General features: G+C 32.3%; 1 protein-coding gene across 6 annotated transcripts in view; it reads left to right on the top strand.

The window, feature by feature from the left end:
• The window catches only part of LOC130899291 (neuronal acetylcholine receptor subunit alpha-7), a 168,747-nt gene extending 153,816 nt beyond the window's left edge, over positions 1-14,931 (top strand). For all 6 annotated transcript variants that reach the window (XM_057809404.1, XM_057809487.1, XM_057809569.1 and 3 more), the window contains 2 exons: positions 5,765-5,874; positions 7,719-14,931. In XM_057809404.1, the coding sequence (XP_057665387.1) occupies positions 5,765-5,874; positions 7,719-8,219 (611 nt within the window). In that variant the 3' untranslated portion in view covers positions 8,220-14,931. The remainder of the gene's footprint in view (positions 1-5,764; positions 5,875-7,718) is intronic.
• Positions 14,932-15,280: the final 349 nt, after the last annotated feature.

The raw sequence follows: 15,280 nt of genomic DNA on the forward strand, positions 1-15,280 counted from the left end.
GTACAGATCTGGATCGTCTATAAGTTAAATTGCTCTCTTTTGTATTAAGTCGAGTATCCTCGAGTAGAAGAGAGTATATAGAATGTTTTTTTTTTCAACGTATTTTACAATTAAATTAAATGCTCAAAATGTCCTCAGGGGTTATTTTGTTAATTTCTTCCTAACTTTTAAATCAGCAATATTGTATGTTTTATTAAAACACACTTTAGAAATAATCAAGTATTTTCGTATCTGTTCTACTAAACATTAGGAAAAAATGGCTCATTTGTTCGAGACTCAAAGAATAAACCTTTTAATTGTGATTGGTTTGGATAATAAAACAAGGTTTGTGAAATTTTTAATAACAATTACCATGCTGAACACGTTTCGCAATCTACTGTTAGCAAAATTTAAAAAAAATTTCGTGAAAAATATTGAAAAACCAGGTAGAAATGTTCAATTTACTGATGAAAAAAAGTTAGATGTACTTCTAGAGATTGAAGAGAATCTACATAAGACAACTCGAGAACTTGCCACCGACAATGATTTTGAGAGTTTTGCATAAAGAAAAAAACCACTTTTACAAAGTGCAGTTGGTTCAGGAGTTAAATGAAGATGATCGTGATAGAAGAAGGCAAGAATTCTGTGAATTGATGATGGACAGAATGAACGCAGATTTGCAGTTTATAAACAAAATAGTTTTTTTTCTGTTGAAGCGACGTTTCATTTAAACGAAATGGTTAACAAACAGAACTGTAGATAATGGAGCAGAGAAAATCGTCATTGGATTGTTGAAGTTCACAATCAATATCCTAAAAAAATGAACTTTTGGGCTGGTAACATTAACAATAATTATTGGCCCTTTTTTTGAGGGCAGAGTTAATAGTGTGGTTTATCTAGATTTTTTGTGCCTACATTACAAAGACTTTTTCCTGATGTTAATCAGGTTATTCCCAATAGTTGGATTGAAAGGCGTGGGACGATCGAATGGCTAGATCCTACGATTTGACTCCTCTCGATTACTTATTATGGGGTTATTTAGAATCTAAAGTATATTTTAATAGACCAGGCCAAATTGCTGATTTAAAAGTTAGGATAACGGAAGAAATTAACAAAATAACCCCTGAGGTCATACAAAAAAATGTTGTACGAGAATTCCAAAATCGCCTCGGTTATTGTAAAGAAGGGAATGGTAATCATTTTGAACATTTAATTTAATGGTATTGAAAAATACATTCTAAATATTATGCGACATTACTATTATCTTCATTCTACGTAAGTTTTGTGATTGACATTATCAAAATTTTCTATCTAAAAAATTAATTTTCTCAGTTGTGATTGAATCAAATTAAAAAAACTTTATATTGCTGGCAATAGAGGGCAACACGACCTTCTTTCTTATTCAAAATTAGGGGGTGCTAGAGGGGGATCATATTTTCATACTGTAAATTGTCAATTTAAGAGTAAAAATTGACCTGTTCGAGGTTTTTTTGTAATAATAGCGCTAAAATTGAATGTATTCCTTACATACGGACCGCATTGTATAATAATTTAAACAACGTGTCTTTGAACTATTAATAACCCAAAAACTAAAATACTAATCTTAACACAGTAAAATACGCTTGTTGTCGATTAATATATACGGTTAAATGATAAAAACAAAGTAGCTCGAGCTGTTCGAAAATTTTTGGGGTAGATTTGGGAACAAAACAAGTTTTAAGTGAACAATATCAACCAAAAAATTCGTAGCAACAGACAAAAAGTTGAATTTTGTAAACTAGTGTAACACACATAAATAATTAATTTTAAAATGCAGAATGTCCGGAAAACAGTCGATTATATTTTCTGTGGTGGATAAAATAAAATACTCGGTTTGAATTGTTTATTAAAATTCGAAAACAATTTTTATAAAACTTTTGAATCGTACCTAGATAATAAAAGAAATAACAAGACACCAACAGTTTGTAAAAACCAGTCTATATTCTTCATCAAAACAGAAATCTAGAACTCTTTTTTCGAAAATATAAATTTTAATTCACTTTTCGCAATTATCTTCAAAAATTTACAACAATATTATGATCGTAGTATATACAAAGGGGTTCCGTAGAATTATAGAGAATGAAAAAGTTTTCTACAATCGTCTTACTTTAAAAGGATATTAAATCATCCATATATATATGAATGAATACATAATAAATAGACGTTTATTGTCATTTTCCTTTTTTATTAGAAGAAACCTTTTCCTCCGCATTTATTTATATAACAATAGATTTTCTTTTGGGTATCAAAAAATATTTGAAGTGACATTCTATTTGGTTATAGTATTAAAATAAACGTATTTCATTTTATCTACTATCGTATGTCAACACGTTTTTCCGAACCATCTGTATGGTTTAACCGATATTTTTCATCATTGAATTAACAATATCAATTAAATGAAAATGCAAACTAAATGTTTGTAATAAATTTATGGTTTTGTCGTGCATAGATTGGCAGTCGTGGGGCCGAAGTGCGAAAGTGAAACCAAACACTTGATTGACTTAGCTAAGACGGATCAGATCAACTTAAAGTGTATATGTTGACCAAAGAGCAATCAAATTCCTCAACGATTCCAGATTCGGCTACCACGTCAGGTAATCTTGCACTATCACGAACCAAATTCAAATATAAACAAAATACTTTTAAAAATCATGTGCACTTAGAAATTTTTATATAAATTTATGTATTTAGAGAAAGCTTTGCCTTTTCCTTAATCTTATTCTATAGCTTTCATCCCATCTGAAACCCGAATTTTAAAAAACTAATGTCGGAAATTAAACTTAAAAATAATCAACGAGTGGGTTAAAAAAACGACAGTGTCGATTTGTTTTTCGACTTGAAACACATCAGTATGAACACGTAAAAGATATAAAATAACTACAAAAGATACTCAAACCCATTCTATAATTATTTATTAAAATAATCTTCAAACTCATAAATAATCAAGAATTAATTCATTTAAAACTGAAGATCAATAAACAAAGTTTCGATACGATATCTCTCTAAATATTTTGTCCTACACTGGTATATTGATCTTAAATAATTGAATGAAATTTTATGATTAATTTGGTAGCTTTCTACCATATTGAGTTATATAGATTTTTTAGTCATGCCTTTGTGTTTCAACTACAGGTATTTTTTAAACATTCATTATTGAAGCTTCAAGTATTTTCTCGCAATATTAATTCCATTTTCCATGCTATATACAAATATATATGACATTAATCAATCCTAATATTTTTATGAACAGAGAAATCTAATAAACTATAAGTAAACATGCAAATATTCTCCCTGATTCTTCTATACTGAACACACCGTTTACAACACAACAACAGCACTCACAACTACACTGTCTTAGCCGCGTTTCGATAATCAAATCATCGTCTTCAAATACTGGAGATATACTAAAACCTATTAAAATGGACTATTTATATTAAATTTTCCCCCAAATAAACTTTTTCACGCGAAAAACAAATCCAGTGGGTCTATTTACCTATCTCAATGCTTTCAAATGCATCCATCGATGCATTTATATTCATTTTATGATTATTACTAGTAACGTTATCGCCAATACCCGATTTTTCGGTGCGTTCATATTTTAAAAAGGGTTATGTGCTCTTTAAACCGGAATTTAACGGATCTCTTAGTCTGTCCAATATACTACCCGTCACAATTATCACAGCTAATTTCATATCCACTACTCTTATCCAAATCTGGTAGTTTATCCTTGGGATTACCCAATAATTACTTTAATGGAGTGTTGGATTTATAAACCAATTTAAAACTCACTCTGTTCAATATTCCTTCCGATCCCTTTGTATAAACAGAATTAAAATGTACCAGAGCAAATTTTTCTAATTTTTATTCTGGAAATTGTGGACATTCTTCCCTTATTGTAACTTTCGATGTTGTGGAAAGTGAATTAACCGATGTACCAACAAATGGAGACTAGCCATCTTATGTTGGATGCAATGGAAAAAATCAACCGGAATGTACCTGCACGTAGTGGGGTTTTTTCTAAGTACATCAAATTCTGGCATAGTCTATGAATAGACATTTTGAATTGAGTTTTAAGATGAAGTCTACATTTGCCTTTTTCGTATCAGATATAGCGAAAAAATCCTCCACATATTTGTACCATAACCTGGGAAAATACTGAAACTCTTGACTAATTTATTTTTCAAAATGACTCTTGAATAGTTTGGTCATAAGCGCTGATAGCCAATTGGTCAGAGCTGCTTCTTTGTGTTATTTATACAAAGGGATTGGTAGGAATTTTTAACAGAATGGGTTAGGTTAGGTTAGGTTGGGTTTAAAATTATTTTACAAATCCAACTGTGCATCAAAATAATTGTTGGTTAATCTAAAGAATAAAATACCAAATTTGCAAAAGAATGGTATCTGAAAAATTAGACGTAAGGATTATGTATGTCGGGCAGACTAAGATATCCGTTAATATCCGGTCTAAAGAGCACATAGCTCATTTAAAATATGAACCAAAAAATCAGTTATTGCGAAGCACGCTGCTGTATAATAAAGTTCATACAAATAATGTAAAATTATTAAAAAATGTATCCAATAATACATTAATGGATGCATTTGACAAGATGGAGATAGTTAAATTTAAGAACAGTTTAAATAAAGACAAAGGGCTTATTCCTTACAGTCTACTCTATAGTTGAGTGGCTAAGGAATGAATGTGAACTGTTTCGCAGAAGAGATTTTCCTATTGAAATTGTTTTTCAAGTTCATTGGAGGAAGAATTCAGTATATATTTAGTAAAAATTATGGAAAGGTTTTAGTTTACGTTGGTTATTGAAGCACGCGTGATACAGTCTAATTGTTGGTGTAGTGGTAATGTAAACAGTGTGTTCATTATTATTATCAGCAATAGTTCCAGAAATTACAATTAACTTATTGTTCTGAATGAGTTTTTCCTCAATTCTTCTTTGCTTTTTAGCCGATTATATGCAGAATATTCATTTTTTTTTAGTGAAACATGGTTTAGCTATAAAAAGTTTACTAAATACCAAATTGTTTTGGAAAGTCACGAAGCGTTTAAAAAATCTTATATATATATAAAGTTAATTAGAAACCCAAGGCCATCGGTTGACGATTGTTTATGTGTATTATCACATACTTTTTAATTTAATTTTATGACGGTGTCTTACAGGTCTGTCGTCGAATAGAACGACTCCGTGGGATGTACTGCCACACATAATCAAATCACATTCGATTTGATTGGATGCGACGTACGACACCTTTAGCTTAGTAATATGTAGAAAAAACTAGTAATAATTTATTCTTTTCAAATATATGAAGATGGAATTAAAAAAATTATAAAGTTAATTAAAAAATACCTATTTTGTTGATGAACGGCATTGTCCCACCGACCTCGGCCAGTGAATTAGATCAAGTGAATATCATTGAGGAGGGTACGATCGTAGTACGTGAAAAAATAGTAAAAATTATTAATATTGATGTAAACAGCTTGCGTGTGTGTGTGAGTAGAAAAAAGTACTACATAATTTGTTTATATTTTGATTTAGAAAAAAGTTGGGTGTATATATTGTAGGAAATCATGATATTAAGGGTGTTTTATGCTTGACATATTCCACTTTCATTTTAATAATTTTGTACAGTTTTTCGTTTCTTTATTTTTAGTAGTTTATCGTAGTTTCTCTAGATGTAGTGTTTTCTGTTACTCGATTCACCTTTGTAGAGTTTAATTTAAATGATGTTACAGGAACATATTTCAACTGTATCATGTTTATGGTCGCATCCTCTGTGGTTCTCACAGTTGTGGTGCTAAATTATCATCATCGTACCGCTGACATACATGGAATGCCTCAATGGGTACGTAATATTTTTTTCTTCGTGTTCTGCTGAAGATTACAACGTCATAAATTAACCAAATATTCTACGGTATGTCTAAAATGTGTGGTAAACTTTATTTTTTCTTGCACCTTATGTAAAATAGTGTAGAATTTATTTTAGCGTTGCTTGGAATATACTGTCGATTAATAAGTTTCCACTCAGACGTATCCACAAATAACTTATTTCTATTTTTCCTCGAAGTACGATAATTCAAACGAATACTGTCAAATTTTGACCTCAATATTTCCAATATTTTGATTTTTGATATTGTTTTTGGGAATAATGGGGAAAATAATTCTCTGTGTTGATTGAGCGTTGGTATTAAACCAAAAAAAATACTGCTGATGCAAGGCTTGGCTTGAAAGTATTATGGAATGAACAGGAAAATGAACTATTCTTTACTGGTACGCAAAGTTTAAACGTGAGTATCAACATCAAAAAATCCTGGAAGAAAATTGTGTTTACATTATATAACATGAACATGAAAAAATTTGTTTTCCAAATAGTCGTCGCGTTTCAAAGAATAAAGAAAAACAACAATTTGGAACTGTTTATATAAAAGAAAATGGACTTGTTCTTCTTCCGGTGCCTGCTTCATTCTAATGGAGGTTGAGGAACATGGAAACAATATCGAAGGTTTTTCAACCATGAAAATCTTTTTCTACCCAAGCCGCGCCTGCCTTCGATCTTCCTTCCATGATCAGCTGTAACAAGGCATATATTTGATTTCTAAAAATGTGGCCAAAGTAGGAAGCTTTCCTTCTCTTTACAATGGTTAATAGTTCTCGATCTCTGTTCATTGGTCACCCGATCCGTCCAGGATCCGTCTAAAGAGTCACTTTTCAAAAGCTTTCACCTTACGCATGCTGGAGACTTTCAAAGTCCAGCTCTCAACACCATAAAGTAGGGTAGTCAAAACCATTGCATTGTGTTATTCTCCAGCGTGTTCTCAGGTTAAGGTTATTATATTGTGAGAAGCGACTTTAATTTAAAAAACGTGCTCCTGGCTTTCTCTATTCTTGTCTCAATTTCCTCATCTGGCTCCCACTCGTCATTCAGCCAGCTTCCCAAATACTTAAAACGATGTATTCTCTCTATGGGTTGGTTATTAATTGACAGCGACACATTCTTTATACTAGTTTCCGATATTACCATGAATTTCGTTTTACTGTATTTCATTTTAAGTCCGTACTCTGTTCAATCTGCATACCTAATATTGTTTAAGATTTTCCCAATAATTTTGATTACAATTTCAATGTCTTCCAGAACCTCCTGGAAAATTGCCTCTCAATATATATTAAACAGGAGCGGGAAAATAAAGCAACCCTGTCTTACACCTTTCATAATTTTGATTTTTTCCGAGAGACGGTTAACACGCTTTATCTGGGCATCTGAATTAAAATGGTAATCATCTAAGTAGAGTGTAGCTAGACAATCTAGCAAAAACACACCAATCTGCTGGGAAGTTTAATTATAACTTCTGTATTATGGAAGAAAATAATTAACATTGACAATCATATATGATTAGTACCATATAAAATCGATGTATTGTGCAAACCATACACTTTAACTTTGATCCCCAGTGACTAGTAGCTGTACTAACAACAACGTTCCAAGGAAAAAAAATATCAATCAAATGAGGAATTTATCACTAAAACGTGAACCTATATGGAATTTGAAGAAAAGATTCGAGCTAATTGCAACCACTCTCAAAGGAAACTATTTAAACAAATGGAATTTGTCTAAAAAACTTGGTTTTTGGTTACTATATTGAACACTTATCGATGGATTTGTTAATTTGAATCACTTCTATTGTTTTGTAGATAAAATCGGTATTCCTCCAATGGCTTCCGTGGATTTTGGGTATGAGTCGACCTGGCAAGAAGTTAACCCGTAAGACAATCCTGATGAACAGTAGAATGAAAGAATTGGAATTGAAGGAACGTTCTTCGAAAAGTCTTTTGGCGAACGTGCTAGACATCGATGATGATTTTAGAAATGTAACTGGTGCTACCAGCGGCAGTGGTAACAATTCTACTTTAACAACAAATCTGGGTCCGGGGTTTATACGGCATCCTACTACAATAGAAGATGCGAATATATCCGGCAGCGGTAGTTTTCAACGAGATCTCCAGCATATTCTTCGAGAATTGCAATTCATTACGAATAGAATGAAAAAGGCAGATGAAGAAGCTGAAGTTATAAGTGACTGGAAGTTTGCAGCTATGGTGGTAGACAGATTTTGCCTCATAATATTTACAATGTTCACGATAATCGCTACAGTAGCCGTACTACTGTCGGCTCCTCACATCATTGTTCAGTAGGATTAGGTGAAGCAATAGGCGAGAAACTAAGAAATATGCCTAAGTGATATGGTTTTGAAGAAGCATCAACATCAATATCAAGTGCGCAAATGATGTGATGGTGATGCTGTAGTGGTAAAGGCATAATTTCAATAAACAAATTTTAAAAATATCAAGATATGGAAAAGAAAGTTTAAAAATAAATATTTTAAATAAAATATATCGAACAACGCGGGCGCCAGCGTCGATAGTAGTAGAAGAAATTTTGAACGTTCACTGTGATAAAACAGCAAATCGTGTCGTCAGTTCGGCACATAAAGCAATTGTGCAATGTGCCTCTTCTGTGGAACATTCACGAGCTGTTTACCAACTAAAAGGCAGGCACCTATGTGCACGTTTTGCTAATCGCTGCACCGTACACCGTACTGCTGTGGGGCCGTAAGACACTTCCAACTGTGTCAAACTGTTCGTACTTCTATTGAAAATTGTTTGTTTAAGTTTTGTCGTTTCGTTTTCGACGACAATGAACGGAGTTTGGGCACACTCTCGTGTTCCATTATCCATTCGCTATAATAATACTAATAATTCAGTACTAAAACGGTACTTGTTATCCAGTACTGACGTGCAAGTAGTTAGTTAGTATAGTATCATTAGTTCGAGGTACACACGTGTCTGCCTTTTGTTCGCCCATTGATGATAATATAAAAAGGTGTCCATAACACACATTAAATCTATTGTGATGAACTTCGCAAATTAATAAGTAAAAATAAATATATGATAAGTTATATATATAGAATAAATAGTATATAAATAACCTTGACGTGGGTAAAAGTCGTGCGTTTATATATTCGGAGATGGGACCGGCGGCCGATATCGGATAAGATTTCCGACGAACCAAGATTTTGTACTCGTTCGTCGAATCTATTTTGTCTCCGTATCGATATCGTAGAACGCCTCTTTTCACTCCGCCGTTTTTTGGACGTCATGTGCTCCACTTTTAACTTGGCGAGTCTCAAAATGTCAACCAAATTTCATCCATTCAAAAGGCGGTATTCATTTTTCAAATAAATCATGTACGTTTTATACATTACAACGTACCTCATTTATTTTTGGTACACTCTAACTCGAAAAAATGAAGCACAAAAAGGGCAAAATCTAGGAGTTTCAGAGTGGTAAGAGACGAATCAAGAAGCATAAAAGTCCATTCGATTCGGGAGAACCTCAGGAAACTTTGTAGGCAAAAATTATGAATAATAAATGAATTGCATTTAATCAAGGGAAAAAGAGGGAGAGAGATTCGTTGGATAGAATTTGGTGTAATAAGGAAAATTTTAAAATGAGGAGGGTTTGTTGGAGTGAGCCCTGATATAGGAATCGCTCCTCTGCAGGGCCGGGGTTGTGTTTGCTAACTTTTCTGAAGGAGGAAAAGCGAAGATTTAGAGAGCTTGCAAGTAAAAACTGTTCTTCTCGGTTTGGTTTTTTTTATTTTTTGAAAAAGTTTTGTTTATTTTAAAGTAAAAAGGGGAGGACGGGTACAGGTGCGGCTGCGTTATTTCCTATCGTCGGCCATGTGGCTGGAGAACCGGTTCACCAGGTTGCCGCCAGGAAACCGCAGAAAACCTGCAACACCGACGAAAGGGTAAAATTCATGCATCTCGAATTAATTTGAAAAATATTACCGGAAATGAGATCAATTGTATTAATCGGAGGTTTTCGAGGTCGATGCACACGAATATCTCGACGGGACTGACCTGCGAGGTACCTAGTGCCCGGGGTGGATGGTTCATTGTGACATTGGTCAAATATACATTCTGAGGGTTGTGGAGATCACTGAATACGAATATTACGACGAAAAAGTGTACGCAGTTTCCATTATTAAAGATTGCAAGTATAACTCTGAGTAACTAGTTCATTATCATTGTTCATTATAAAAATTTATTTATTTTTCACAAAAAAAATAATATGTTGTTAATTTTTTCTGCTTGTTTCTGTTTCGTCGTTTGCAGTTCTCAATATATGTACAATTAATGGCTGCACAATTTGTGCAATTGACTCTGCAAAATATCATATTCATGATGCTCGGTGGGCCAAACAATTATATCTTTTTTATGGGACTAAATGCTGTTCTCTCAGTTCTTATCTTCAAATAGTGGGATTCATGCCGTATGGATTCCCAGATACCCATAAAGCCACATTTGCAATTTGCAAATAAACTCTTTTCAAGCTTATTAAAACGATATCTTGCAGGTCATCATCGTGATATTCGTGTACAGCGACCTTCAAAACCTCTAGGATATATATATATATATATATATATATATATATATATATATACTAGGCTAATTTCCATGGGGCCTCAGAAAATGACGTCATCAGAAAACCTCGTCATGATGTTCATGTTCCGCGACTTCGACAACCACCATAATTTTTATATATTCGGCCAATTTCATGACGAATTCCCATGGGACTGCAATACAAAACACCAGATATCTCGTAGACCTTTTCTGTCGTGAAGTTCGTGTTCAGCGACCTGGTAAATATCTAACTAGTAAAATTGAACTGATTTGCAGCAATATTCACCGAGTTCTATTTTTTTTTTTTAATTTTAACCCTTCAATATACACTTTTCAAAATGAAGTTTTCGTAGAAACAAAGTCAATTTTCATTTATTTTTCACGATTTTTTTTCCTGAGATTCTCCCGATTCGAATGTACTTTGTTACATCTTGAACTGTCTTACTGATCTGAAATTCCCAGGTTTTGTGCTCAATTTTGTCGACTACTTAGATAATTAAGCTTCTACAAACATTGAAAATGCTATTATTTCAAAATCTCCGCATACCAAGAAGCGTTAACCATACTAGGAATATTGTGGAATTACGTACTATTTTTATATTATCTCTTCCCGAAGAAACCGTGAGATATAGTCTAGATTTCAACATTAGTAGATTATGTTATACGTTATCTACAAGTTCTTTCATAATTTTCATTCTCAAATTTATCAGTCTGTAACGTTAAGTAGCCTCTCGCCAAGTACATGACGTCCTATCACTTTTATATCATGTATTTATACTGATTTATATTAAAAAAAAAATAAAACTTCGAACTTTTCATTACCAAGAGAACTTACAAGTATGATAGAAACGAAAAAATCTAAACCTGCAATTATAACAATAATGTTATTTAATTAAATATGTATTAATTAACGATAGAGTTTAATACGATTTTAATAAAAAAAACATATTCTTTGGGCATTTTTTCTAATAGAGATTGTAGGATAGCTTTTTTAAATTGTATCCAACTCACAATCTAATTGAATATTCGTAAATTCAACCAACAAATGAATTCAATGAATTTTATATTAGAATAAATGAATTTAAAAAAAAAACATAATAATAAAAATTTTAATATGATATACAGTGGAACTCATATTTCTACAAAAAGTAGCGAAGAAAATAAAAATTTGGGTATATAAGGGGTAATCATCCAATCTTATTACAAATAATCTTAAAGACATTGGGCTTGTTTTAAAAAATATTCACCAGTACCTCAGCTGGTGGTCATAAATTGACGTCACACTATGACTTGTTCCGACCAACGCCAGACCCGTATTGGGTTAATGCAAGTTAACGAATCTAGACGTACCACTCCCCGATAAAGTTGTACGTTCCCTCTCAAAACACTTCTATACTCGATTTACTGAGTATAGAAATCCTTTTGATTCTGAGTATAAAATAGCTGCGACATTCGCCTATCCATCCGCCCATCCAAGTCAACTTTCAATTCCTATATTTGTTGGATTCAGGGGCCGTATCAATGATACGGGACTTCCGGGCTACAGAGGCCCCTAACGTGTGTAAACAAAAATTAGTGAAATGTTATCCCCAATGTCACTTAAACTCGTGTTTCCCGGGAAAAAACTGTCTTACGTGCCTATAGAGTTTTCACTTCAGAAATGACAAAAGTCAAAAAAGCAATCTCTTTTTAAGCACTGCTAATCCAAGTATGTTACTCTTGTAAATACTTTTAACACGCTAAGCCTCCTCAATGTTAAATGCCGTACACAAACTATAGATTTTTCTTAGGGCTTGTCACATTTTTTCTTTACTTTTTGAAATCATTAATCCTGTTTCTGAAGCTTTACAGCATGAAAATAATGACTTACAGAAAGCTATTATTTTATTAAGTAATCTTTTGAATAGACTTAGCGAAATAAGAAATCAAAATCCATTCAATGGTTTGTTAAATGAGTCCAGAGATTTAGCAAAAGAGTGGAAAGTAACAACTGTTTTTAAAAATAAAAGACGAAAGATAACGAAGCGTTTTTTTAATGAGTTATCACAAGATGAGAGAATTTCAGACCCGGAATTATATCTCAAAGTCAATGTATACTATTGATGTTTAGATATATTAATTTCTCAAACTAAACAAAGATTTGAGAGCCTTTGTGACTTGAGTAATATATTCGAAGTATTACAACCGGAGAAACTCCTATCTTCTCAAACTCAAACGAAATATTAAAAAATGCTTCCGGAAAACTGTCGGCTAAATACAGTAAAGACATCTCAGTTAATCTTAATGAACAATTAATAGCTCTGAAAAAATGGGAAAATCTGAAATTCAAAAAATTTATTCCATCAAGGAACTAATGGAATTAGTTTTCCAGAGGTAGTAACCGCATACATTCTATTCTTGACACTTAATAAATACAAGTACTAAAAAATTACCTAAGGACTTCGATGAGGCAGCTATAGATGATTTAATAAATCAATTTGCCGAAAAAAGGCAAGAAAAGTGTACATTTAATTTGAATTGTTTGGCTAGCTCAATTTCTTAATAACTTATAATCAATACATATTTATATACATAAAACCACCTTGGAACTTGACAAATTAAAGAATGACAATATTTTCTGGTTCGAAGAAGTACTTATTATCTCAGGTAATGTGTCCACCTCTGGTAAAAATATTTTTTTATGATGAAAGTGGTGAAATGTTTATTCGGTTTGTGCATGGTCAACATTGTTTAGTGGAATGGTTTCAGCCCTGGAAAAAAATGAGTCCAGTGCTACAGCTGTTGAACTTACACTCATTACAAATGCTAAAGGAGGAAAAGGAGAAAATGTCCACTTAGAGCATTTCACAGAAGAGACAATGTACAAGGTTTGGTTATTAAATAACTTTATTTTTAATAAGACAAATATAATTTCAACGGTCATATAATATGCCATTAGATAATTTAGCGTGCAATATTCAAGTTAAATAAACATGTATAAGCAAAGCATAGTTTTTAAATAGCTTTTTTATGGTCCATATAACTCGTTTTCTTTTTCGAGAGGTTGTTAAGTTATCCTAGATAGACAGACAGAGTAGACTACAATTGTTACGGTAGCGTTACAGACAGGCCATGAAGTTTTGAAATTTCAGCGTTACGTAATTTATGAACAGTCCCATATTTTTTCATACTTGATGCTTTCTTATCCTTGTTCTGCCTTTAATTCTAGTTTATCAGGTGATTCAGTTGAAATTCGACACCGACCAACTTTTGTTTGTACATTGTGAATACAGTGAATTTATAAGTAAATCCAAGAGTTACAAATATACATTTACAGTTACACGATTTATTTATTTAGGAAATACGTAAGGGAGATTTGATACCCGGATCATATCATCCTTTAACAGATATCTACTCTCCCAAGACCAAATCAAATGTTTAAAAGGAAATTACAACCGAAACATAACCTAAAAACACAGCGTAAATGAAGAAGTTTAATAAAACTGAAAATTCCGCAACCAATGTTACCAACGGAACAAAATATAAGAGCGGTAAATTCAATTTGGGATCTTGTGTCCCTGGCAATCAAGTATCCCCGCTTTTCCTCAGATCATTATAATAAATTCCTATATAAAAAATATAAAATATAATAAATGACTATTCGATATATGCATTGTCATAAAAAATCCGTTTTAATGGGTAAAATTTCATAGAAAGTTTCTTATTAAACAAAATTTTTGGTAAATCGATTTAATTCTGTTTCAAAATGTTATCATAGTAATCATTATATTGGAAATAAAATTTATTAATTACAATTTTTGATTTACTTGACAATAAATTGTGAGAATTTAACTATGTAAGAATATAAATAAAAGTATGTGATGTATACTGTACAATTTAGAAAAGCAACCCTCTATTATAATAAGCTATGAGTTAAATATATACTATTATGTTCGCCAAAATTTTTGTTCAGCTATTTCATAAATGATAATGTTAGCTAAAGTTGAAGCTTTTTCTAATGAGTTCAGTATATCTTGAATAAGAGGGACAATCGAATGAAGCGACCAACTAGTCTAGACTCCCTTGTCCAACATAGTATAATATATTGCAGATTGCAGAGATGTGTACCCGATATTAGAAAAATACCTAATGTTATTCTGTACCTTGGCTTCATTCTTTTAAAATAAAGTTATATGCTCAACTAACTTGCGTTTCTTTCACCAAAATGTTGAAGAAATAAATATCATTTTGTTGTTCAGAAACATCTATATCATACCTACATATATGCTATTATGGTGTTATATTGACAAATGACTGCAAATGTCATGTTTTATATATTTGTATATCACTTAAGTTACAATCGTTAACATATGAAAAAGATATATTTATGTGTCATATCATTCAGAGTTTCAAAATGTAGAATGTATGATTGCAAATAAACAGTTTTTCCATGTAACAAAGTTTTTTATTTCCACTATATCTCCCGCAACTACTACAGTCTTATCGTATTAGCGGTATGCGAGCGGCTGCGAGGCAAAGCGAGCTCACAACTGTGCCGCGAGGACGTCGCGGAAGCGTAGCATAAATGCAACGTGATGAGTACCAAGATTTATGAAATTACTGTTCAGAAAAAAAATCATTATATATTGTATCTTCAACGTTACTGTTCTCGACGAATGACAATGTAAAAACTTTTTTATCGATGGTAACGGAGCTTCATTGAACTCTGAAAGGCTTTGAGTATTTAAAAAATTGATAAGACATTCTATCAGTTCTACAATAAACACAATATTAAAATATATCTACAAC

This window comes from Diorhabda carinulata, chromosome 1 (assembly GCF_026250575.1).
Source record: "Diorhabda carinulata isolate Delta chromosome 1, icDioCari1.1, whole genome shotgun sequence".
NCBI classification, from domain to species: domain Eukaryota; kingdom Metazoa; phylum Arthropoda; class Insecta; order Coleoptera; family Chrysomelidae; genus Diorhabda; species Diorhabda carinulata.